The 26,497-nt window shown below is 46.7% G+C and overlaps 1 protein-coding gene and 1 long non-coding RNA gene across 3 annotated transcripts in view; one reads left to right on the top strand and one right to left on the bottom strand.

Annotated features, from left to right (window-relative positions):
• Positions 1-4,690, top strand: part of LOC307210132 — a 46,360-nt gene extending 41,670 nt beyond the window's left edge. For both annotated transcript variants that reach the window (XR_013835853.1, XR_013835854.1), the window contains 2 exons: positions 3,582-3,722; positions 3,849-4,690. This is a non-coding gene — a long non-coding RNA (uncharacterized lncRNA). The remainder of the gene's footprint in view (positions 1-3,581; positions 3,723-3,848) is intronic.
• PGS1 (phosphatidylglycerophosphate synthase 1) overlaps positions 1-26,134 on the bottom strand; it is a 126,711-nt gene extending 100,577 nt beyond the window's left edge. Inside the window, exons 1-2 of the mRNA XM_079965482.1 lie at positions 25,920-26,134; positions 24,837-24,961 (exon numbers count right to left, since the gene is read on the bottom strand). Coding sequence (XP_079821608.1) covers positions 24,837-24,961; positions 25,920-25,922 — 128 coding nt within the window. The 5' untranslated portion in view covers positions 25,923-26,134. The remainder of the gene's footprint in view (positions 1-24,836; positions 24,962-25,919) is intronic.
• Between the last annotated feature and the right edge of the window lie 363 nt (positions 26,135-26,497).

A 26,497-nucleotide genomic window follows, 5' to 3' on the forward strand; every position in this document is an offset into this window, starting at 1 on the left:
CAACCCTGGCCTGACCTAATGGTGGAAGCTAAAAGGGTAGTGACTTTGGACATCAGGAGAAAAATTAAAATCCAGACAACTAGGAGAGGAGAGGACTTTCTGGGTTCAGTGATGGCTGGGTTCAGTGGTGGCTGGGAAAATAGGCACTGAATTAAGAAGGGGATACCTTACGTGTTTTGCTCTATGGGGAAAAAGAACACCTGCATGTTTTCCTCCCAGAGCAAATAGCCACTAGGATGGGGGGAGAAATTCAGATCATGAAATTGGCATGGTGGGGAGAGTTATTTCCCCCCTCCCCAATGCCACAACCCTGGTTCAATTCAGCAGTGCCATTACCCTCAGCTGCCTTTGCAAACTGTGGGAGATTCAACCACAAAATCCCAAATGATACATCTCACTTGGTCCTCAGAGCACCTGTGCCTTTGGGAGAGGAAGCTCAGGATGAATTATCAGATGGAGTCAAAGGAAAGCAAAGAGATAGTTTTAGATGAGAGGTTGGTATTTTATGCAGCAGGACCAGGGGAAATTCAGAAAGGATGCTTGAGAGTGGTGGGAGCCAAATCCAAATCTACCAACCATTTGGGACAAGTACAGTGGTACCTCGGGTTAAGAACTTAATTCGTTCTGAAGGTCCGTTCTTAACCTCAAACTGTTCTTAACCTGAGGTACCACTTTAGCTAATGGGACCTCCCGCTGCCGCCGTGCCACCGCCATGCAATTTCTGTTCTCATCGTGAAGCAAAGTTCTTAACCCGAGGTACTATTTCTGGGTTAGCAGAGTCTGTAACCTGAAGCATCTGTAACCTGAGGTACCACTGTACAGATAACTACAGCATAAAAGTCATTTAAAAAGTGAGCCAGACTATTGCCAAATGCTAACACGGTGTGACCACAGACTGGAAGTTGAAATTGGGAGGAAGTAAGGTTTTACTAGTCCAAAACCAAAAAAGAGTGATCATGTGACATTTGCATAACGAAGACTGAGTAAAGCGTTCTGCTCCAGTGCCTCCACAATAGGGAAGTGTGCGGAAGGTGCTTTTTCACATGATCTAGGAGAATGCTCCATTTCCCATCAGAAAGTGACAAGGGGGGAAATATGCTTGGCCCTGGAAGAGAATAAAGAGGAGATATATTTGGCATTGTATTGTGCAGCCAGTATGCCACATACTAAGCAGCAAACACGGGACACAAAGGGATATGTGTATCTGGGCATTTCTGTGATGTGGTGTCAGCACTCGGCATTCTTGCAGGGTCGCAGTGCCCTAGCAGAGCCCGCCACTGACACCTGGACAGCCATATATGAAGCCCAGTCCAAGCCTAACACATTCTCCACCAGATCACACTGGCTCTCTAGACCACTGAATGAAAATCATTAGTTCCATCTTGCAAAAGAAACCTCTTCTATGTTAAAAAAAACCTCCCCAACCGATCTTGTTTCATTTGGTTCCGTACAGTACTGGCAAGGACCTCAAAGTTCTTTCCACTTAACGGTAACTTAAACTCTCGTCTCCACCTAGTGGCCTGTTGATGCACATACCCTCAATCTTGGCCACAATGCAACCTTCCTGGCAAATAAAAGATCGTGAGCCTTCTTGAATGTTATTTTGAAAGCAATCAATGGAAGTGCAGGTTGCAGTACTCCTTTTCCCACTGAGCCCAGGGACAACATAGTAAAAGGGAGGATGAGAGCCACGTGGAGGATCCTAGAGCCTTGTTTTTTAAACTGGCCTGCTCCTTCTTCCCTTCAAGCAGGAGCCTTGACATGTGGAAACCTGATCTCTGCAACTTTATTATAGAGTTTAAACATTCATGAGACAGCCAGTTTGCCTGGCAAAATACACGAACAGGCGCCTGCCTGCTCTTTGGATAACAGAGGTGCAGAGATTAGACATCTCTGAATTACAATCCATGTAAACAACCACAAGACATTGCACACGTGTGTGTGTGTGGAGTGATCAGCATTCACCTGAGCAGAGAAAAAATGCAAGGACATTATTATGAACCTACAATTTGGAAAGTAGCCTGCAATCAGGTTATCCTGACCCTGGAAAAATGCCCAACATTTGTCTGGGAGGGAAAGTTGCATTTGCCTTATGTTAAGTTAGAGAAGAGCTGATCAGAGCGGACAGGGAAGCAGGTTGTATAAGTCACATGGTGGTATTGATATGTCAGCATATCTGGCTCCCACACGATCTATTTCAGAGTTTCAAAACAGTACCAGCAAATGAAGCACATTGGAAGAACAGCATTGGGCTCATATTTGGGACAGACAAAACATGAAGCAACAAGCGTACATAGCGAGATGGAATTGCTGAACTACTAAAATACAGTTGGCAGAGATGCAACAATATGCCAGCTGTTTTTCCTTATGTCAGAATTGATTAATGCGGCATGTGATTATTTCCAAATGATCAGGTCCCACCCACATATAGAGACTATAAGTGCAGTTTAGAATATGCTACACCAGCTGCTTTCCCCCTCTGCTTGAGAAGTAGCTAACTTGTGGCCCTCTGGATGTTGTTGGACTCCAAATCCCATCAGCCCCAGCCAGCAGGACCAGCAGTCAGGGATGATGGGAGTCATAGTCCAACAACATCTGAAAAGTCACGTGTTAGCTGCTCCTGCTCTACAGGATCTCTTGGCCATCCTTCACCCCTGCTGTTGTGAAATGAAGATGGAAGCCTGCTGATCACAGCAGATGAGGGATGGCATAGGCAGCGAGAGATTTACAAGCCTGAATGGGAACAAGAGAACCTGCCACCTTCCTCTCCTGGCTGCGTTGCTGAACTACCTGCTCCGTAGCTCACTAGACCAGAAATGAAAATGTACCATATACAGGGGGAGAATGTAGGTAACATATTTGATTTAAGAGTGCCACCACCTTATACTCTGGACTTTATTTAGTGCATGCTGACTGGAAAGATTGGTCACTACTGATCTAGAGTTTCTACAGGCACTGTAATGAAAGGGTCACAGTTGCTGTATGAAACAGAAAGGAAGTGAATAGTAAGAACCACTCTCTTCCTTCAAGGGCTGTCCCATCTTGGCAGTGCTGGCAGTGAGCTTGCACATAAATTGGAAGGAAAACGTAACCTCTCATAACTATACAATGTTTGCTTCTCTTCCAGAAGCCCTGGTGTGTCTCTGTGTGTCTGCACCTCGTGCGCGCACGAGGTCAGATATGACACCAAGCTGTGGGTTAGAGGGTTCCACGGTTGCTAAATGCTGCTACTGCGGTAAGCCTGAGCCCACGCCCTGAGGGTTTCCTCTGTGAGGTGTCAGTTCTGCTTCTGCAACAGAAGCAACTGCATCCTAAAGGTGCGAGACAACAGACCTTTCACTTCTTGAATAACACCTGGTCACCATGCTGCAGCCAAGCCAGGGCATTTCTTAGCCGAGTGGAAAATGTCTGAAGGTGTTGTGAGTGTGCTTTGCACTTGGGTTATTCTTGTTTCTCTCACATATTTCTCAGCAGCCCCCACCCCCACCCCAATGCCACCAACTACACAATCTGACAGTCTGCTGACAGTCATGAGTAGAGAAGACACCCAGCCCCAACCAAAACTGTTTTGCCTTTGCCAGGAACCTGTGATTCTCAAGATGTTACTGGCCTGCAGCTGCCTGAATTCCTGACCATTCATCATGCTGACTGGGGCTGATGGGAGCTGGAAGCAAACAGCATCTGGAGGGCTACAGGCACTCCATTCCTGGCCTATATCAGTGGTGAGTCACCAGAGATACACTAGGTATTAAACTTGGAATAGCCATACTTTGTTCATTTTGATTTTATGGAGCATCTGCATGCTGTTGTTATCCAGCGCTTTCCCCAGGGTTCTTTTGTCTTTTCAGACTACAGAAAATCTAGCTTTTTTGAACGGTGGCACTAACTCTGCAGGTGTAGGTCCCCTTCGCATTGCTTTTTCCATTATTTCCTAGAGGTGTGGTTGAGACCTGTGCAGTGACATATCCAGCGAGCAAGTCTATAGCCACATCGGGCACACCTTCCATATTAACTCTCTGGCAGCTACCATTTTATCAACTCTTTAAGATCAGTCTTTTAATGAGCACTAAAATGCTTTCTGTATTTAAGCAAAATAGTGCTGAAATGAAGAGATTTACAACATTAAAAACTGGCCTTAAAAAAAACTGTCTTCCTGTCACCATTATTTCAAGAAGAGATGGGGGAACAGCTGATCTGAAGATTTGCTGGTTTCAAAGATTTCTAAACAGTTCCAGAGAAGTCCTGAGAGTAACCTCACAATTGCAGTTAAATGAATATGTGCTTTAGTACAACCTAAAAGATTGACTGTTGCTGTAGATGGCAGGTACTTCTTCTGTTTTTTAAAAGGTTTGGGCTATATTCAACTAAATTATTGCACTAGTGCAAGGATTAACATTAGTGTAACAGGATTTCCCCCTTCCTCATCTCTCACATACCTTGCATCACCCAGAACAGATTGTGGGCACAGTGGGAGGAGAGTGAGGAAACATTCCATTGAAGGAGAAATCAGTGTGCTGAAGATCATCTTAATTCTATGTTGAATCCAACTATGTTGTGTGCTGCCTCGTCTTGAGCTGGTAGCATGGAGTCCTCAGAAGACAAACCGGACATCACTGGTCGAGGAAGAGCAACAATGCAGGAAGTGCCTTCTGTGCCAACTTTTAATCGCCTGCTGAACTATTCTGTTCCGCCAGACCTATGCAGTCAATTAAGACTGTGTATTGATGTTAGTTTTTAATTTCTTTTTGCTTTTAACTTGCTTTTAACTTTTTATTATTTTGTTTCATGTTTTTAAATTGTTGTAAACCTCTGTGATATATTTTTTAATGATACAGAGGGATATAAATGTTTTAATAACCAAAATAAACAATCAGACAATGCCAGCAGCTCTCTGTAGGGAAGCATCTCCTGCTGTCAGAGGAATGGAGATGCCAGTTCCAAAAGAAGAGAGAGCTGAGCTAGGGCAGAGCTGCGGGACAGCCAAGGTGGAAGGAAGAGGAATTGAAGAAACTGAGCTGTGGAACTGGGAATGAAGCCTTGAAATGGTGATCAGTACCATGGAAAAAATGACAGCAAAAGCCAGGAGGAGCCAGAAAGCTCATCCAAGGGAGCTGGGAATATACCAGGCAAGTGAACTGTGTCAGTCAGCACAGCATGAAACTCTTAATATAAGGGTTGTGGGTTCGAGCTCCAAATTGGGCAAAAGATTCCTGCATTGCAGGGGGTCACTTAGATAACCCCTGTGGTCCCTTCCAACTCTACAATTCTATGATGCTAAGTAAATTCCTTGGGCAAGAAGCGAAGCCTGGCCTGGGAATGTTTAAGCACAGTGCAGGGATAACCATGGGAGCTATCTGGATTAGAAAGAGGAGGAGCCATCCTAGGGCATCCAAGAGCAGCACTCTTTATTTTTCCCTCACTGCACAGTCTTGATTACCTCACCATCATCAGGGCACTAGATCCAGAGATTGCTGGTTTGAACGCCATAAGATCACAACGCTGCCCGTTGTTACCTACACTATCTCTTGACAAAAGGTCTCTCCATGGTTTTAACTTACTTTTAACTTGCTTTTTCCTGTAAGACCAATTGCAAGTTAAAAGTAAGTTAAAACCATGGAGAGACCTGCTCTGAATAGAGACATTGGATTCTTATCTCATTATACATGATAAAGCTATTTTTAGCCATCTCACCCCTTGCTTTTTCCTGTAAGACCAATTGCAGTCGTTAACAGTCGTCAACAGGTTTACCACACCTATCAGCCAATCACCCATTGTGTGGCTATTCCCTCCCCCCCCACAGGTGGAATAAATGAAGACAACGGACACAGAGTTTTAGGTTAATGGGCGAAAATGGCCACAACTTTATTGATTACAGGAAAGAAGGGTATTGGCTTTAGGCATTGGCCCTAACCGACTATCCGGTCTGACCAGGAAGGGTTAAACACCAACAGGGGGAGCCACCCGAGATGCATATCCCTAGGCGCTCCCCAAGGGGTTACCGCTCGGGGGCGCGCTTTAGGCCCTAGCCTCCGTAGGTTTCGGACGAGGCGTCGCCCCTCGGAGTCCTTTAACGAACTACCCTTCAAGCATTGGGGGAGGTGATGGCGTTCCTCCCCCCCAACCTCATCTGCATGATAATACCCCGGCCAATGCCTACCGCCAAAACCGAGGGAGTTGTGACGATTTGCTACGAGGTAGGCGAAAAAACCAAGTGGCTCACAAAACCAGCCAATTAGCCAAATGGAAAAACTCCTACCAGGCCCCTTGCGGCGACCAGCCGAAGCCCATAGCAAGGTCAGTGGCAAAACCTAAAGGGCGGGTGGGTGGGAAACTGCGTCGTCTCCAGGGAAGAAAGGGGGCGAGCCAGGGGCTGCCCTGACCTTAAGTGGCCCTAGGAAGGCCCGCCCCTGCCGCCAGCCAATTGGCTGGCGCCACAGGGTATGCTAATTGGGTGAATCCCTGTCTCCTGCGAGGCTGACGCCAGCCTCGCAGAGTGAGTGTGGGCGGGGTCGTGATCCCACAACCCCCCCTCCTCCTGAAGATCGGAAGGGGCATTCCCACCACCCTTCTGAGTTACACCCCTCCCCACCCTCTCACTATATATAAGGATCTGGTGACTTCTGTTTCAGTGTATCTGAAGAAGTGTGCATGCACATGAAAGCTCATACCAATAACAAACTTAGTTGGTCTCTAAGGTGCTACTGGAAGGGGGAGAAATTATTTTGTTTCAACTATGGCAGACCAACGTGGCTGCCTATCTGTAACTATCCCTTGACAGAGAGACTAGGCTAAAGAGTGGGGCAAAGTAAAGGATGGTGGAAGAGGAATGTGCTCAAAATGGGGCTGATGTGAACGTGTAGCTGAGATGCATTTGAAGCATGTCGCCTTTCGGAAAGGAAAAAAAAGTCACTTCACTTATTTGCCCTTACTGGAATCTAGGAGGTTTGGCAAGTTCCCTGTAGACCCATTTCCAGGAAAAGACAGCTCCCCCTCCTCTTTACCAGATGCTGGCTCCAAGGATTGGCCTCGCGGGATCAACTCGTGGTGACTTGCCTTGGGGATGATGTGGATTTAATGTAGCCGTGGCTGCTGCCAGCTGCTCTCCCGCAGCTTTTGTTTGGCTTTCGGAGCCTAAATGTTTGGCCTAGGCCAGGCTTACTGTAGGATTACAACTTCGGCTGTGAGGTGCGAGAGCGGAACTCTCGACTACCACATTCCAGAGAAATGCCCTCCCTTTTTTTTCACAGCATCACTGCGCACCATGCGCCCTGCTGGCACTCAATGAAAACTAAAAAGCAGAAATGGTGCAAGGAGCTTTGTGGGGGTAAGAATCGCACTCGCTCCCCCATCCTTCTTTGCCTGTTGCCTCCACAGGACCCCCATACTCAGGTGGCCCCCATAGAACAGAAAACCCCTTTCCATGGGTGTTTTCTCTCAGGGGTTCAACCTCCTGACTCAGCTGCTTCATTTTCAAAGCAATTACCAGCAAGGGGCTTTGTAGGCTGTGCTCCCTACCCATTAACACCGGGCTGATTTATAGGAAACCGATGGCTGGGCCTGTCAGAGCTCATTAATGGCTGGCAAAAGAACAAGACAAACAGCCTGGCCAGCAAGAAAGGAAATCCTTGTCTGGGCTCGGTAGAGATGTGTGGCCGTTCCCCTCACATTCCAAGCCTGGGCCTCCGAACAGCACCGGGGAGAATGGGAGAAGCTTCTGAGGCCGGTGAGACGCTGAAGTGGGACGAGAAGATCGGGGGACAATCTGGGCTGCTTGCGTCTTTCCTACAGGGATGGTTGCTGTGTGGAAGGGGCAGGCCCATCTCAAGCCTGGAGCTTCCTAAGAAAACAGTTATCTGTGTACACGGCGAACATAGAAAGCACAAGACTCCCCACCCCACTCCTGCAGAGAACCTTGGGAACTGTAGTTTGCTAAGGGTACCGGGAATTGTTGCTCCATGAGGGGTGAGCTCTGGTTCCCAGGATTCCCTGAGGGAAGGAATGTGCTTTCAATGTGCACACAGTCCCTGTCCTGACTAGATCAGAACATGCAGAAGTTCAGTTCCTTCCATGACAACTCTGAGCGAACTAAGAACTAAACGGACCGTGGCATGCCAAGTGTCGATTTGAACGTTTCAAAACCGCTTTGATTTTTTAGTTTGTTGCTAAGGTGCTGAGAGTATATAGAGTGCTGAGAATATATAGAGCAGTGTACAGTGGTACCTCAGGTTACATACGCTTCAGGTTACAGACTCCGCTCCCCCAGAAATAGTACCTCAGGTTAAGAACTTTGCTTCAGGATGAGAACAGAAATTGTGCTCTAGCGGCGCGGCAGCAGCAGGAGGCCCCATTAGCTAAAGTGGTCTTCAGGTTAAGAACAGTTTCAGGTTAAGAATGGACCTCCGGAACGAATTAAGTACTTAACCCGAGGTACCACTGTATAGGTTTCTTCAGTGACATTATTTCCAATTAAACCAGTTGAAGACCTCTGCTATCACTGAGTAGCACAAAGCATTTAAAGGCTTTTGTTATCTAGCAAAAGCCAAGAACAGGGGCGTAAGGAGTGAAGGGGAGGAGGATGTGACCATGCTGTAATAATGCCCCTTGAGAAGCTCTGATATTTGTTTCTCAGAAAAGCTGCTTTCATCGATCAAATGGAACAGTCAGATCACTGGCAAGAAGCACCAGGCCTCAGGCTCCGTAACAAGCGCTGTTTGTTATACTCTACTGAGAAACACAATGGGACGCAGGTGGCGCTGTGGGTTAAAGCCTCAGCGCCTAGGGCTTGCCGATCGAAAGGTCGGCGGTTCGAATCCCTGCGGCGGGGTGCACTCCCGCTGCTCGGTCCCAGCGCCTGCCAACCTAGCAGTTCGAAAGCACCTCCAGGTGCAAGTAGATAAATAGGGACCGCTTACCAGCAGGAAGGTAAACGGCGTTTCCGTGTGCGGCTCTGGCTCGCCAGAGCAGCGATGTCACGCTGGCCACGTGACCCGGAAGTGTCTCCGGACAGCGCTGGCCCCTGGCCTCTTAAGTGAGATGGGCGCACAACCCCAGAGTCTGTCAAGACTGGCCCGTACGGGCAGGGGTACCTTTACCTTTACCTTTACTGAGAAGCACAAGCCTTTCTTGGCAAACCTGTGGAACAAGAGAAAAACCCCATTTTCTGCTAGTGTGTGGGAAAGAAATGAGCATAACAGTAGCTCAAGAACTGCCGGTGTGTGTGTGTGGGGGGGGAGAGCCCAGTATTAGACTTTACCTCAGAAAACAATTCCCATCAGCTTCTAAGACTAGCTACTTGGCTATTTGAGCTACCTAATATTGAAGACTTTCTCAGTTAAAGTGCATAATACTTTTAAACACACGTTTCTATACTCCCACAGTGTTACCTGCTCAGTCTGTAGTCACTGCCTTAGAATTTTTCACGGACCACACAAATTTCCAGTTCTCTTCCCTTTGAGAAAAATAATTCTGCCCCCTGTATACTCTGACTAGGATTGACTGTAGCAATCTTACCTGATGTAGGGATGCAGCAGAATTTTCTGCATCAAGAAGAGATTGTCTGTTGTGCCTCTCTATGAGTTATACTTATGGGCGTGCCTCCTGCCAGTCAGGAAGCATCTCCAGAACATGGACTCACACAGAAACACATGTCTACTTTTAGAGAGTATAAAAGTGAAATGCTTGCCAATATCAGTTCCAAACCTTAAGTTCTTAGTGAACTATCAAGAAACAGGGAGTTGACAGAGATGGTGCATTATACTCCAGAAGCTCCTGTTCTATAAGGAAGGGATCAGTTTGTAGTTTATTTATGCCAGGAGGTTTATAAATCATCACCAGCATGTCAGTTGGCCTACAACAATGCATAAAAGTACAGAACTGGAAATGTTGTAAGCCAAAATGGCTTATCTCCTGAGTTTATGCCAATAAAACTCAGAAACGTGAGGAGTTAGGAGTCCAACGTTGTTTTGTTGCAAACCAATAGGTTACAGTCGGATCGTTCCGCAAAAATGCAACCCTGTCCAGTGGTCCAGGCAGTGGTATTATAAAGTTTCAAAGAAAGCATTTCTATTTTCACCCATCATATATATCATTACCTCATTTCATGTTTAATACACATACGCAATAGGTAAAGGTACCCCTGCCCGTAAGGGCCAGTCTTGCCAGACTCTGGGGTTGGTGCGCCCATCTCACTCAAGAGGCCGGGGGCCAGCGCTGTCCGGAGACACTTCCGGGTCACGTGGCCAGCGTGACATCGCTGCTCTGGCCAGAGCCAAAGCCAGAGCCAGAGCCGCACACGGAAACGCCGTTTACCTTCCCGCTTGTAAGCGGTCCCTATTTATCTACTTGCACCCGGGGGTGCTTTCGAACTGCTAGGTTGGCAGGCGCTGGGACCGAACGACGGGAGCGCACCCCGCCGCAGGGATTCGAACCGCCGACCTTTTGATCGGCAAGCCCTAGGCACTGAGGCTTTTACCCACAGCGCCACCTGCGTCCCTCACATACGCAATAAGCACTAGCAATTTCTGCTGATTAAGTTCTAATTCCCACCGTGTTCTGTTACATTGTGTTAGTGTGGATGTTGGGAACCTGTGTTACGTGTAGCCATTTGCACCATGTAGCAACTTATGTTCTAGCTCTGAGCTATATATTTGTGATTCACATATTAGCTGTACTTCTGCCCCAATGGGGGGCGGCAACTTGCAAAAACATCAGTTTCATAAAGTAACAGGCTACCATAACTTCTATATTAGAAGCACACTCAAGGATTTACAGGGGTACACATTATCACATTTATTGTGGCCCTTTGGGCCACTACCACAAAAAGGCCTTGAAAATCGTGTAGACCAAATGCCCCGGACACCCACAACAGATAATCCAGGCAGGGACTCGAAGAGAGCAATTCACATCATGCCCAAAGTGGCAAAATAGAAACACTGATAGACCAAAACATTAGTGAACCAAAGAGATGTTTTGCACCCAGTGAGATTGACCTGTGACTTACCGTGTTTTGCAGCACTTAGTTTCAGTGAAGAAATAAACACATTGCTTTCAAGGACATTGCCTCAATGTCTAAAGGTCTCTGGAGTGAACGGGACCCAAAAGCTGTGTGGTTCTTTTGTACTGCCCCATCCCTTACATTTTCTGGCTAGTTTTGTGTTATGTACTGAGTTGAATAGGATCCAAAAGGCAGAAGTCTGATTGGTCCTAGAACAATAGGATTCAGAATGCAGAAGTCTGATTGGACCTAGAACAATAGGATCTAGAATACAGCAGTCTGATTGGTCTACAGGAGCCACCCAATCCAGCTCCAGGTGGAAGGGAATCTGCAGCCTGATTGGCCTACAGGAGAATCACGGAATTAGCCAATCACGTGGGGCCCATTGTGTAAATAATGTATATAAGGCAAACATTCTGGGGGAACTTCCATTCCTCCTCATCACTATGAGCTGAATAGAGCATGAAATCCACTCTCGACTCTGAGTATATTTCATTTTGCAACAACTGTTCCTAGCTGAACACTCAAGTGTCCCAAGTTGTCACTGCTGTTCTCACTACGAGGCATTTCTTTTGCATTCTGGGGCTGACCAGCACACAAGCAGCAGGAAGCAATTGTCCTTCCTTAAAGGCCCTGCGTGTGCTAGGCCATCCCACTCCCATTTCATGGGCCTGAGCAGCTTACATAATAGAGCTTCTCTTCCTCCCCCACAAGCTCTGTAATTTATTCCATCATCTTAGGAAAAGCCATTTACTGTCAATAACAGCTTTAATTAATTCTCCTCAAAGGCCTCTCAATTATTCATCCCAGGGCCGCAGAGAAAACAATTAAAGCACTTTACATCTCTGACCATCATTGGCTCTAGGTGGAAGAGGAAGGCAGGGATGTTTCCTGTAGGGACATTGCACAAGAGAAGGTGGGAGTCCAGAGCATGGGGTGGGGGGGTGGCCTGGGTTTTAGAAGACTGTGGCTCTTTTTTTGCTTGCTTTGGTAAGCGGTCTCTCTGGAGCAAATGCATTGGAATAGCTCACTGTGACAGATCCCAGGGCAACCCTGCCTACCCAATCCTCCCCCTGTGTTTTCCCCCTCTGTTTTCAAATCACAGAATCTTTCATGCAGGTCAGTTATGGTCAATTTGAGACATTTTTGTTGTAGGCAATGTAGGGTTGCGGGGGAAAGAGAAGCAGGAAGAGAGAGGGGAAGAAAATTAAGAAAGGGTATGGAAAAGGAGGGGAAGGAGGCAGTAAACCATGGGTAGGCAAACTAAGGCCCGAGGGCCAGATCCAGCCCAATCGCCTTCTAAATCTGGCCCGCGGATGGTCCGGGAATCAGCGTGTTTTTACATGAGTAGAATGTGTGCTTTTATTTAAAATGCATCTCTGAGTTATTTGTGGGGTATAGAAATTCGTTCACCCCCCCCAAAAAAATATAGTCCAGCCCCCCACAAGGTCTGAAGGACAGTGGACCGGCCCCGTGCTGAAAACGTTTGCTGACCCCTGCAGTAAACTATTGTTCTTTACAGAGTATGAGTGGAGTTTTTTGTCAGTGTGGATAGGTGTCTTATTTTTGCTTGTGTAGTGAGAGATCAGAGGGCCCAGGACATGGTTGGTTGTGGTTGATTTGTTGCAGTGTGTTTTGATTGTGTGTGAGAGAGGTGTTGTTGTTGCTGGGTTAAGTTAGCCATATTGATTTATATGTTGGCGGGGGTTAGGGGGCGGTTATTGTCTTGTTGGCCTGCATATGTAATAAAGGGGATCCACACTGGGGTGAAAGCATCCTCCTTTGTTTGTCCCCATGATAGTTTTTCTACTAGGATGGTTTCCCACATAGTTTGGTACCAGTGGTCCATGGACACTCCCAATAGTTCCCTCCAGAAATCCTCCCCCTCTTTTTCTACCAACATACCACCCCTCTTTCCGAAAACAGAGCTGGGGACTGTCAACCCCTTCTCTTAATGCTGAACCAAGCTACCTGCCTAGATTTACATCCTTGTCCCATAACGTATAGTGATTTCCCTGACACAGCACCAGCCTTTTGACACGGAAGCGTATGGGCATGATCCCACTTAGGGACTTCAGTTCCTCCTCCTGCCTCTGACTGGTCCCCTAGACCGGACAAGACACAGCAAGAGGCAGTCTTTGGAGAAAGAACTTCGACAGCAGCTCGAGATGCTTCCGTCTTTTGGCACCGTTCCTCCCACCACAACGTCCCCATTCACTCGGTGTACTGGTTTCCTTCAAGGGAAATATTGCAGTGTATACAACTGGATCAAAAGCTTTCCCCTACCACAAGCAGCTTATTTGTCACTTGCACGTCATTCCTCTTGCTAAACTTAGATATGGTTTGGCATATCTAAGACTACTAGCTACGATACAGAACTGGGCTGCTGTAGTAAAGACAGAAATCAGCTCATCCTGACCCTGCAACTTTATAATGGTGGTGTGATTGATGAAGCCCCATTGTCCACCAGGCCTTTGAACTGGAAACAGTGGCGTAGCGTGGGTTGTCAGCATCCGGGGCAAGGCAAGTAATTTGCGCCCCCTAACCCGTGGATTTTAGCACGCCCCCAGCGCGCGCCCCCCCCAGATGTTGCGCCCAGTGCGGCCGCACCCCCTGCACCCCCCACGCTATGCCACTGACTGGAAAGAAAATTATTGAAGGAGGTTTTGTCTCCTGAAAAACTTACTATTCATTTCTTTTTACTGGGGAAATGTTCTCCCAGTAAATACAGTTTGTTTGTTCTGTTCCCGAGAAGTCAACAACCACACTGGTTGTTTACCAATTTACCTAAACTTTTATATTTGCATTTACACTCATCTGCACCATTCTTAATTTTTGCAAACCAGAAAACTGCGGGTGGTGAGCCAGGAAAATGGAACTGATTAAAACAGGCCTGAGAGGCTTGAGGGTGGCTATCCTAGACCTGGAGTCAAAGGCAGCTGAGGAGACTGTATTTCTCCCCTTAGCCAGATGAATGCTCAGTGCTGGTATTCCTGGATTATCATCTAAATACCCACAAGCTGATCAAACCACCTCATTTCTTTACCTCAGCCTGCAAAGGGTTAAGGCAGCAAACAACAAATCCTCTTCCTCTCCCCCATCACCACCATCCAGTATGCAGCCAGGGGGCGGGTCTGTCGGGAAGCCCAGATTTCTGCAGGGGTTTTACTGGAAAAGTTGTTGTGGCAGGTGGGAGGGGGTTGCCATGGCAACGGCAATGGCACATGAACAGGTTAGCCGGTGGCATACTATTGCGGATCAGATTCATCAAAAACATCAGGACGGAAAACTGCCCAGCCTTGGAAAAATGCAATGCTCGATGTCTAAGCAAAGAGGCGGGATAGGAAAGCCAAGACGGCTAGGATCTGGCTATGGTGATTAATCAGAGGGGAGGAAAGGGCACTCTTTGAGCATCACTTCACAGCTTCCAGAGACAAGCCCCTCCACCTAAAATATACTTGGAGGCAGATCACTCCTTCCCTGAAGCAACATTATGCAAGCACGAGCTTGGATGAAATGCAAAAGCATCACATTCCAGCTTTATCTCAGGAAGATTTCACCCACTTTCCCAATTTTCCCAGTCACATACCTAACATACAAATGCCTGTCCTCAGTGCTGCAAATTGCGGGCAGATAAAATATCTAAGTTGATATCAAGAGAGCTGAGCCGATTGGCTAGGCAGCCTTTGGGGGCAGTTGTGGATGTGCACACCCCAGCTTATTTTGAATTTCAATAATAGCTGCCAGAACCTCCTTTACTCAGATTTAAAGTGCTCCTATCCCCCACCCCACCCCGAACCAGGCATATGCTGCATCAGTGTGATTTCCAAGAGAGGGCAACTCTGGGAGGCAGGCAGTGGCTTCTGCTTGCTTGTGAGCTTACATGTATGTATCCCAGTCCACTGGAGCAGGAACCGGCAAGCCACACCAGTATCCCTCATGGACAAAGACAACAGGCAGTGGAAGACAGGAGTGCCTGGCGTGCTCTGGTTCATGGGGTCACGAAGAGTCGGATACGACTAAACGACTAAACAACAACAACAACCCCAATCCACACTGTGGACCTGGAATGGCTTCCATTCTAACAGGTTGCATTATTAACCTGAAATTGCAGGAGTAGGTTGTGCAACCTGCTATCTCAGTAGCTCAATCTCTTAGGAGCAAAGGAGGAGGAGTGGGTAACAGGTGGTGTGCTGATTCTACCCCCTTTTGGGGTGAGATCCAGAATCTGGATAGAGCTCGAGCCACCCATTCAAATGGGTGCAGTCAAACATCTTTGCAGGACAGGAAACCACAGAGGGTAAAATATCATTTGCTATAGGAGGGAGGAATAACCAGTGTCTTAAGGTTGTGCCCAAACTAGCACATCATTTCATTTCATGTTTGTTTTATTGCTATCATGCATCCCTCCATATTTCCCCATAGACACAGGTTTCTTAATGCCATGATCGTAGGCTGGGTTTATATATACCAGTATATATATTTCTTAATCTATGCAAAATATGCCTCTCTGTGTGTATTCTGATAAATTAGATGGATTGTAGTGGGGGAAGGGGAAGATGGGAAGAACTCAAGTTGGGATAGAAGAGTAGTAGCATTTACTAGGCAGTAAGTTCACTCATAAGGAAACAGCCTCAGCCTCCTAGAGCATGAATAGGATAACTAAGGCCTGGGGGCTGGATCCGGCCCAATTGCCTTCTCAATCCGGCCTGCAGACGGTCCAGGAATCAGGGTGTTTTTACATGAGTAGAATGTGTCCTTTTGTTTAAAATGCACCTCTGGGTTATTTGTGGGGCCTGCCTGGTGTTTTTACATGAGTAGAATGTGTGCTTTTATTTACAATGCATCTCTGGGTTATTTGTGGGGCATAGGAATTCGTTCTCTCCCCCCCACCCCCCAAATATAGCATGGCCTCCCACAAGGTCTGAGGAACAATGGACTGGCCCCCTGCTGAAAAAGTTTGCTGACCCCTGTCCTAGAGCATGGGTCCTGCTGCTCTGGTTCCTGTGCATTGACCTCCATCCCCTCACCACCCTCCACTGTCCCATGAATACTTCCTACACCAACCTCTCCTTCTCCATCCCCAGCCTGCTCTCATGCCAGTTTGTGACAATATGGAAAGAAGCAAAGCTCCCAACAATGGCAAGGAAGGAGAAGGGCCAGGGAAGAAGTCTGTGCATAACCAACTGAGATCCATTTCACAAAGATTTGTACCTCTTTCATGAGTTATCTGCCGGCTTGCAAAAGAAAGGATTTTAGCCTATAATAAAACTGAATCATTGTGAGTCACAAACAGAGTATAAGAAGCATCAAGATACATCAGTGCCAAATGTTCCAGGACTGGAGGACAAGGAGAAGTCCACCTTGCCTACAATTTCTCGTGCAGAGTGCATCTGGTAAATCATTCAGTTCCTAATATACAACATTAAGAAAAAGCCAGGTCCGTTGCTATCCAGCAATGAGTCATGCATTCTTCTACAGCCTTAAGAGGGGAGGGAGAGTAACAACAACAACCAAAAGAACCCAGTAAATTAAAAGGGAGATATAGAGGGAGAAATGACCCAGGAGATACAGAGAGCCAGTGTGGTGTAACAGTTACAGTAGAGAGGTGGACTGGAACCTGGGAGATCAGGGTTCAAATCCCTACTCAGTCACGAAGCTCAGTGGGTGACCTTGGGCCAGTCACTGTCTCTTGGCCAAACCTACCTCACAGGGTTGTTGTCAAGATAAAGTGGGGAGAGGAAGACTGTGTGCCCGTTCTTGAGCTCCTTGGAGGAAAAGGTGGTATATAAATATTTTTAAAAAATAATAATCAATGAGAACAGGAAGAGTTAAATATTTCCTCCCACCAGCCAAATTTACATATTTTTTTGAGAAAAGCAGGGGGTGTTTGTCCTTAATTTCCCAAGACTGCTTTGTGAAGCCACCCTGATAGGTGGCTATCAACCTCCCACAGGACCAGAAACTCAACATTCAAGTTGACTGTCTGAAGAGAGATTCTGAGGTCTCCAGAGTCCTCCTCCGTAACACACAGCACTTCACACCTTGCTAGAGGATAAGAGAAACAGGCCTACTGCTGCTTGTCCTGCTGCAGCAAGGGGGAAAACAATATGCAAAATAGAGTAGGGTTTTTCGTTTGCCTTTCTAACAGTTAGTTACTGCACAACCTGTAAGTGCATAGCAACTGCCTACTGCTGTGCTAGAGGCAATTTGGGAAAGACTTCGGTATTTTGTCAGAGGGATTCTAGGCACACACTGGAACTTTGGGCTTGTGCATTTAAATTGAATGAAAGGGCTGTGCTGTCCAAACACAACAAACCCAACTTTTTGCGGCTGGGAAGAAAGGGAAATGAACTGAAAAGTGTGAGATGAACAAATTATTAACAGGGGGACATGTGAACACTGCAGGAAAATCAGGATGAATGCTCATCGTCGTATGACAAACAAATCTGAACAAATACTTAAGAAAGACGGGATAAATCTAACCTCTGGATAAGCATTGTGCAAGGCAATCAGGATCAATGCTCAGTAAATAGGTTGTGGTGGGAGAGGGGGCTGAAGAATGTTTTCTCCTGCTCTGTAGGGTAGGGTTTGAACCAATGTCTTCAAGTTACAAGAAAGGAGATTCTGATTAAACAGGAAGAACTTTGTGACAGTAAGAGCTGTTCGACTGTGGAACAGTCTCCCTCTGGAGGTTGTGGACTCTCCTCCCTTGGAGGTTTTTAAGCAGAGTTTGGATGGCCATCTGCCGCGAATGCTTTTGCTGAGATTCCTGCATTGCAGAGAGCTGGACTAGATTACCCTTGGGATCCCGTCCAACTCTACGATTCTATGATTCTACGACTGGTGGTAGTTCAAATGAGCCACTCGTTTCAATACTAGTACAGTGCAAGTGTTTTGCTGGCAACGCTCAGCCCACAAGAGAGGATGTAAACCTAGGTGGAGTCTGAGATTTATACATACCCTCACCGCAGTTTGTGATGAAGGAAGGAGCTGTGTCTTAATCCAGTTAACTTGTGGTGGGATCTGTATATGTGTGACAATAAATAGAGGCTAAAAAAGATTGCAGAGAGAACATGAAGGCAGAATTTGCTGGGCTCTGAGGCTGGATTTCCCCCCACATGCCAGTAAGTGAGGTAGGAGTGAGAGGGAGGAACCCCAAGGTGACAGAATGTGCTGGACTACTCCAAGCTAGTGTCCACTATTTGCAAGAAAAGCTCTCTCTCCCCTCCCCTCCCCACCATTAGTGGGAAAGCAAATTGCAAGGACGTTTTTCATTTGCTTTTCTAGTTTTTTCCTTTCAGGAAATTCTAAATCAAGGGAAGAGTGGTGAATAATGGTGTCCCCAATCCACAGACTGACGTGATAGATAGTCCATTTTATTGCTTCAATCCACTACATGTGCACATCCTATGTAAGCTGCGTCTGTTAGTGGGTTTTAAGTCATAGGCTGATTTGGCTGTGATAAAAAAAAAAAAACTTTGGCCGAAATCAGAAGTGCATTAAAAGGGGAGAAAAATCATGAGAGAATCTTTCTCGTTTCAATTTCTGTGAATTATCAGCTTCAAACAAAGCTTGGTCATTATTTTTCTCATTTCACAGCATAGCTGGTTTGCGAGAAAACACATCAAAACGGTGTGTTTCATGAGAAACAACAAGATAAATACAGGCAAGATATGGATTGTGGCAAAGGTTGTGTGTACACCATTTCCCAAACCATCAGTGGGAGCGCAGTGAGAACAAATGGGAGTGTGTACAGAGGCTTTTCCTGCTTTGCAGTAGCTCATTCCAGTAACTTTGTGTGAGCTCATTCTGTCTTGCAACAGAATCAAGATACAGTCCCATAGATATTACAGTGGACGCTCAGGTTGCAAACGTGATCCGTGCAGGAGGCACGTTCGCAACCCGCAGCGTTCGCAACCCGCAGCACTGCGTCTGCGCACACACGGGTTGCAATTCGGTGCTTCTGCGCATGTGCAAAGCGCAATTTAGTGTTTTTGTGCATGCGCGAGCGCCGAAACCCAGAAGTAATCGATTCTGGTACTTCCGGGTTCGACGTGGTGCACAACCCGAAAACATGCAACTTGAAGCATCTGTAATCCGAGGTGTGACTGTATTCTAGCCCTGGCCCAGTGACATTTCATTCACTTTCTCCCGTCTCTGATTTCTGGTAAAACTGACAAGGCTTTGTGTTTGTGGTTTTCCTAGCTTGGGGAGTGGGGTGGTGCACAGCTGGGTCTGCCTCTGAAACCAGCAGGCCTCTTCTGTGTGCATGTTTGGAGTTTCAGGTCTGAGCCATGAATAATTTGAAGCTTCACCAAAGCTGCATGGGCCCCCAAGATTAATTTCTATTGCCCCTTGCCTGCTCTGGGACCCTGTGCTCTGTCCTGCTTCTTCAGAAGAGCTGAGAGGTGAGCGTGGGGTTACTCCTCAGGGGATTTCCCTGCTCCAGAATCCCAACACGCACAGAAGAGATTCAGCCTCCAGCAAGGCGGTGGAGCGCCTCCGCTGTTTTTCAAAGCTCTGCTTTATTGATTTAGCATTCCCTTCTGTGATAAATACATCCCGGAGAAGCTATGTGCCTGGCGTGCCCCCGCTGCGTGTTGGGGAGGGGGCAGGCCTTCCTCCTAATCAATAATTGAAGCTATATGTAAGATTCACTTTGGTGTTGCCAAGCCTCAGTTCCAGGAACTGCCTCTGGTTCACAGGCAGAGGTGTGCGATGTTGTAACCGATTGCAGCCAAGCACAGCAGCGAGGTTTACTGGCCATCATTGCTTCTGCAAGGCTTCTTCCACGAAGCGTAGGTTACACATGCATGCACACACTGAGAATACACCCCATCTGCTAGGTGTAACTCTGGGGAGACGCACCTCAGAGAACAAACCACTACATGCTCCGTGGAACAGGGACTACGGATGCTTTCAAACAGGTGGCACTGGTTGCAAGTCGGTCATTCGGATCCATTTTTTCCCTGTAGGAACAATTGGGACACTATCATCCATCCCATTATCTGGTCTTAGTCATTCCAGTGCTTCCTACTTATACAGGTGGGCAATCCTTGAGGAAATGTTTTCACACAATGCTTCCTAGGCCCTCTGCCACCCTCTGCTACCTTTTCCTGTTCAGGATGAGCCTGCAGGTGATTCTGTATCTGTGCAAACACAGATTAAAATGTAAATCCCCACAGGAAGTGCCACAGGAATAACAGCCCCTAGCTATTTAATTTCACTATGGACAAAATGGAAACTTTGAAGGAGGAGAGAACATTCATTTCCTTTTCATTTTTTTTAAAAAAGAGGTTTTCCTTAAGACTGATATTTAGCCATACTACTATACGACTGTTCTAACAAAAGGGGTGTTGCACAGGTGTTGCAAAGAAAGAAAGAAAGAAAGAAAGAAAGAAAGAAAGAAAGAAAGTAAGTCCTGGCATATGTACTTTATTGCAATTACAGTTTCCAAGGCGTTGCAATCTTAAGAGAACAGCTCTTCAGAACTGGGTTGTGAAAATTCTGATATGCCTATAGATGGCTTAACGCTTTTCTGTGGTAAGGAGAAATCTGGATTAAATGTTGTAGTTTTTTAAGTATGTGCAGGCATTTGATGATGATACCATGTGAACAGTGCGCAAAAAAGGGGTGTGCATGAGCAGTACAGTTTTTGCAATATACCGGTAGTAGTGTTTTTGTCTGGAAGTACCCTAATGCTACTGGCCAGAATGATGGGATGCAGAAGAGAACCTTTAAGGAAACTGATTGTTCCTCTGCTCCTCAGGTGTTTCAGCAGGTTCTTCAACACAAGACTCCTTTGACAAACTATGTGGTATTGCAAGCAAGTTCTACAAGTCAATAAGCAACACACACATATCAGTGTATGGAACCCGTGGCCCTCCAGATGTTGCTGGGCTCCATCTCCCACCGGACCCAGCCGATATGGTCAGTAGTCAAGGATTATGGGAGCTGTAGTCCAGCAACAACTGGAGAACCACAGGTTCTACACCTTATTATCCAACAATGCCCTTCCCCACAGCCAAGATCCATGTTTCCCTCTGTGTACAGGGGTATTGCCTAAAATATTATGCTGGCTCCTGAAACCTTTGAGCCTGGCACCAAGGGATTTGAGAATACATTTAAGCCTTGAGCATTTACGCGAGGAAATTTGTTTGAGGACCTCTCTGTACAATCACTGGACGTGTGTTTCAACTCCAGTTTAGCCATTCCACAATACATGTCTATTCATTTTGTGAAGCACCTACGCACAACACTGCAATGTAAGAAGAATACAAGCTTTTCCTTTGGGGGATATAACTCTGTAGGTGTTCGCTGTTTAGATAGATAGATAGATAGATAGATAGAGGCATGTACATTTGAATAAGGGTGAAAGATACCTGCATTGCAAGGAACAGGACTAGATCATCCTCATTGTCCCTTCCAACTCTACAAGTCTATGATTCTGTAATTCTAAGTGTGCACATAATGGCCATATATAAAAAGCTCCCATAATGATAGCAACAAGGACGCGCTTCTATGCCACACTTCAGCACTGGAGCATTGGGACGTTCACCCACAGGAAGACAGAGCGTGCCTTGGTAGCCCAGCATCCTGTTTCAGCCACATGTTTTTGGGAAGCCCACAAGCAAGACATGAAGTCATCAGCTGTTGTTTGTCCCACCCCAGTAGTTGCTGCCCAGAGGTACACTGCCACTGATCAAGGAGGTTCCATTTAGCTTTCGTGGCTTACAGCCGTCACTAAATCTGTCCTCCACGAATTTAACACCAGATGATCTAACGGCTGAGAGTGCCTTAGGAGACCTAATTGAAAGAATGCTTCCTTCTCGCCTCCAAATGCCAAAATAAAATAAAATGATTCTTAACATGGTTTGGCTGAGCAACTAATTAAATGGAAAGGAGCAGAGGTGAGAAATTGTGTTGTCACCAGTTGCACATAATAGGTGCAGTGTGTGTGATACCAGTGCAATCTCAATACACACCCTCCTATCTACAGAAGATAGGAGCCTTTGTACTGTGTGTTTCCCGGAAGAAAAATAATGTACTTTGCTCAGAAATTGCAACTTCCTTATCACAAAACATGGGTGAACAATCTACTACAATACAAGTGGGAAACACACACAAATGGAATTCACATGCACACACCCAGACTTCAAAGCACGTTGTTCTTTCCAGGAAGGTAACATCTTAAACACTGGGGGGAAGCCTCAGACAAAATCATTCATTATATTTAGCACAGCTTTATCCTACGCCTTAAAGGCAAAATTAGATTTTCTTGCATGTTTTTAATCCTACATTAAGCTTGGGGCAGTGTACACGGTTCTCTAAATTACTCACCCTATATTTTATTCTTACAACAACCTTGTGAGGTAGGCCAGAGTAAGAACGGATAATTAGCCCTAAGGTCACTTGGTGAACTGAATGTCTGAATGACAATTTGAACCTGTGTTTCCTTAACCCTAATCTGACACGCTAAACCTTACACTACATGTATTTGGGATGTATTTGGAAAGGGCTATAATCTACAAGAGTCCAAACACAAGACGAAAGACCTTGTTCTGCCAGTCAGCTCACAATAACATCTGTCAAGAAAGCCAGACAAAGTGTACAAAGTACTTCTTGTTCCTCTGGTCCTAGGTTTACTCCAGAGAAAGTGGAAAAGCCATCACCTACCCTATCCCTATACTAATTTAGGGCACGTCCAGACTGTCACTATTTGGGGGTGGGATTCAATCTCACACTGGCAGATTCAGGTTGCCCAATTATAGCTGATAGAGAAATCATGCACAGAAACCCACTTCCCCAAAATATCAGACCTTTTGCGATAAGGAACCTGAAGAATAACACGTGCTTTGATGCAACATCATCTAACTTCCTCACAAACAAATCAGATTGAATGCTCGTTAACTAGCCTGCATCATCTAATCGGCCTGCAATCAAATCAGGACGAATGCTCAATAAATAGGTTGTTGCCCGGAAAGACTTGTAATGAATGTGTGGACAGGCCCTAGAAAGCCTCTGCACCTTCGCAAGGGTCTGTGTGGCTTTGCTCTCGTTCTGATTGGTTCAGGAGGAAGAGATGTGGGTTGAGTTCCTGATGGGCACCCTTCTCTCCTGTTGCAAAGTGGGAGCAGGACCTCAGGCACCCTTGCTTACTCCCAAAAGCATTTAATGAGTGCATGGGAGACACTTAGGCTGTGTACACACCATACCTGTAAAGCACATGACTTTCCCCATAAGAATCCTAGGAAATGTAGCTTTACCCCTCGCAAAGCTACAATTTCCAGCACCCTTAACAAACTACAATTTCCAGAATTCTTCAGGGGAAGTCATGAACTTTAAATGTATGGTGTGTACACATCCCTGGTGGTTTGGAACAGCTGGAAAGTGGTGAGTGAGACTGGACTGTGTGCTGCTGCCAGCATACCCTGTACCCTGTCCTGCCCCCCATATCAGACCCTCCAAGTGTCCCTATTTTCCAGGGAAAGTCCTGGACTTACAGAAGCTGTCCTGGTTTCCGATTTGATCCCAGAATGTCCTGCTTTCCCTTAGGACAGGGGTCTGCAACCCTCGGCTCCGGAGCCACATGTGGCTCTTTTACACCTTTGCTGCGGCTCCCAGGCGGATACTAGCAAGGGGAGGAGGCACATTGTATGCCCCGACACTCCCCACTGTGGCGGGCGCTGTACTAGCTGTGACGTCACATGGGGGCAGTGCGTGCGTTAGTCACGCACCGTCCCGACGTCACCTTCCCGCCCGCTGTTAGATCGCGGCTCCGGAGATATATTTGTTTTAAATGTCGCAATGGTTTTGCGGCTCCCAGGTTTTTTTTCTTCGGAAACGGGTCCAAGTGGCTCTTTTTGTCTTAAAGGTTGCAGACCCCTGCCTTAGGACTTCTCTATTTTCATTGGAGAAATGTTGGAGGGTATGGAGTTGTGCAACCCCCAAGCCAAGAAGATAAGTGCAACCTTTAGAAGACATCTGAAGGCAGCCCTGTACTGTATAGGGAAGTTTTTAAATGTTTAATGTTTAATGTTTTATTATATGTTATATGTTTTTATATATGTTGGAAGCCGCCCAGAGTGGCTGGGGCAACCCAGTAAGATGGATGGGGTGTAAATAATAACAACAACAATATTGACTGGGACCTCCCTATTTTCACGGGAGAAATATTGGAGGATATGCCATTTCCCACCTTGTATTGGAGCCTGTAATCATATGCAGTTTACTGCCTTACTGGTCACCCCCTGCCTTTTTAAGCCTCCCCTCCCTCTCCCTCCCCTTTCACTGCCACTCACCCAGGTGCTAGCACGCCTTTTCTCCCCAGGCCCTTCTCTTTGCCTTGCCCAGCCAACATTTACAGGCTGGTGAAGTTACCAGGAAAGAAGGTACAAGTAGGGCGGGATAGGTTTGTGGTTCAGCAGTGCTGACTGTGTTCCCAAGCCTGGGCCCAGTAACGGGAAGTGGCTATTCTCAGTGACAGTAAATCAGATCGGCAAGATTAGAGGCCTCTTGCTGCCTAATCATGAGCCACTTGGGCAGGAGGACAACTTACTGGAACTGGGAGGAAATAAAAGCAATAAATAAAGCATGACTGTTAACATCTGGCCCTTGCCACGGGGTGAGATGTAGCTGTAGGATGGGTTGTTTATGGTTCATTCACTGACTTTATAGGGCTCCATGGTACAAGGGGGGCAAGAGAGCAGGAGCAGCAAGGAGTGATTCTTTGTGCCAAAGTGTGTGCTTTTCAAGGGTGCAGGCAGACACAGAAAAGTACCCAATGTACACATATGTGGTTGTATGTTAATAACATTGACCCACCCCAGGGAGGTCTTACCGTACAGAGAGGCAAGCCAAGGAACTGGGCAGAGCAGGTAAATAAGAGGGGCAGTCTGGATTCTGCGGGAAGAGCTGATCTACATCCATTTGCATTGTGTTGATCTTGTCCCGGTTCCAAACAGCCTATAGATCTCAAAGAACAAGGCATCATGCGTCAACCACAAAGAGGAGGAGGTTTATGGAGCTCATAAAACACATTTTATGCAGTTACGCTGGGAGTTGGGGTCAGCTCTGCCGTGAAGGCTTGTCACTACAAGCGAGATTGGACCAATCTTCCCAGCAACAGAGTTCATATCTCTGACTTCCTTCCTGGTAGCAGCTGGGGAAGCATTTTAAACATATACGTACACACATCTTTTTTTCGCAAAATGGGCCAAACTAGCCGCTCATCCTGCGATGAGGCAAGCCTGTGGATAGTTTTCCAATAACCATTTGGCAGACTACCCGCTGGCAGTGTCTCAGCCATGGCCAGGAGAAGGCCATAGCCAGGAATATGAGGGCTGACTGAAGGAGGAGACTGGACTAATACCCCAGTATCACAGAAAGCAGAGTAATTAAACTTCAGTGACATGCATAGCCTCACCTCATCTCCAGTTGAAACAAAGCCCATGCAATTGTTCAATTATTTACTCTGTGGAGTTGCAGGAGGCCCACTTATTCCATTCTCTCTCTGTCTTATCCATCCATGGCCTCATACCCCATCAACAGTGCAACTTTACATCAGCTTTGGCCCTGGTACAATAAATTTCCCTCCTACTGACTTCAATGGGTTTAAAAGTAATTACTGAAACCTGTGCAAGATTTTATCACAGGTTTGAAGTCCTGCTGCGCATAATGCGAATGTGTGATGGGGCAGGTGAACAATATTATGATTCTATCTCTGGCTACAAAGATACAGATTCTATCTCGGCCTGACTGTGAGGCACCTGGGCAGAAATGAAAAGAAATAACAATGCAAGGAGACTGCAATTCTTGTTCATTTTAAAATGCGGGGCACGGGTCCCCTCAGGTCCGGGGTCATTGATGCAGTAAGGGTTTTATAGTCGTTTGGACAGGCTGTTTAAAAATTATGAACACTCACCATAATCCGTGCCTCAGATGAATGCTTTGTCCCATTGGTGGCATGATTTCTGACTTGATGGGATTTGGGGAAGTTAGGGGTGGGGTGGGGAGTTGTCTCTGCAAAAACAATGCGAATTCAAAAAAGTCCATTATTGATTCTCAGTGCCACCCTACGCATGCCTACCTCGAAGTAAACGCTACTGGGTTCAATTAGATTATTAGACATACTCCCAGCCAGGTTAACTGCAGCCTGTCAGGAGTCTAAACAGGAGCGCAACTGCTGGCGGAGCGGTGCCTGCGTGCCTTTTTGGTAACATTTTTTCTTTTAAATCCCCAGGCTTGCCACTCGGGGGGGGGCGACAATGTTCAATTGCCTCGGCTGAACTAGACGCCCAAAGGCAGGTGGTGGAGGAAGGAAAGATGCGTACGCTGTTACTATAGAGATAAGGGGCATGGACGGACTACAACACCCAGCGTGCCTGAGGAGGGAGATACTTCCGGAAAGCCTGCCATTGGCTCCAATCTGAAGACGTCACCAGTGTGCGGATGACGCTACTCAGCCTGCCCTGAACCGCCAATGAGCGCTCAGGGGAAGGG

Source organism: Podarcis cretensis, assembly GCF_951804945.1.
Source record: "Podarcis cretensis genome assembly, chromosome: 2".
Lineage (NCBI taxonomy): Eukaryota > Metazoa > Chordata > Lepidosauria > Squamata > Lacertidae > Podarcis > Podarcis cretensis.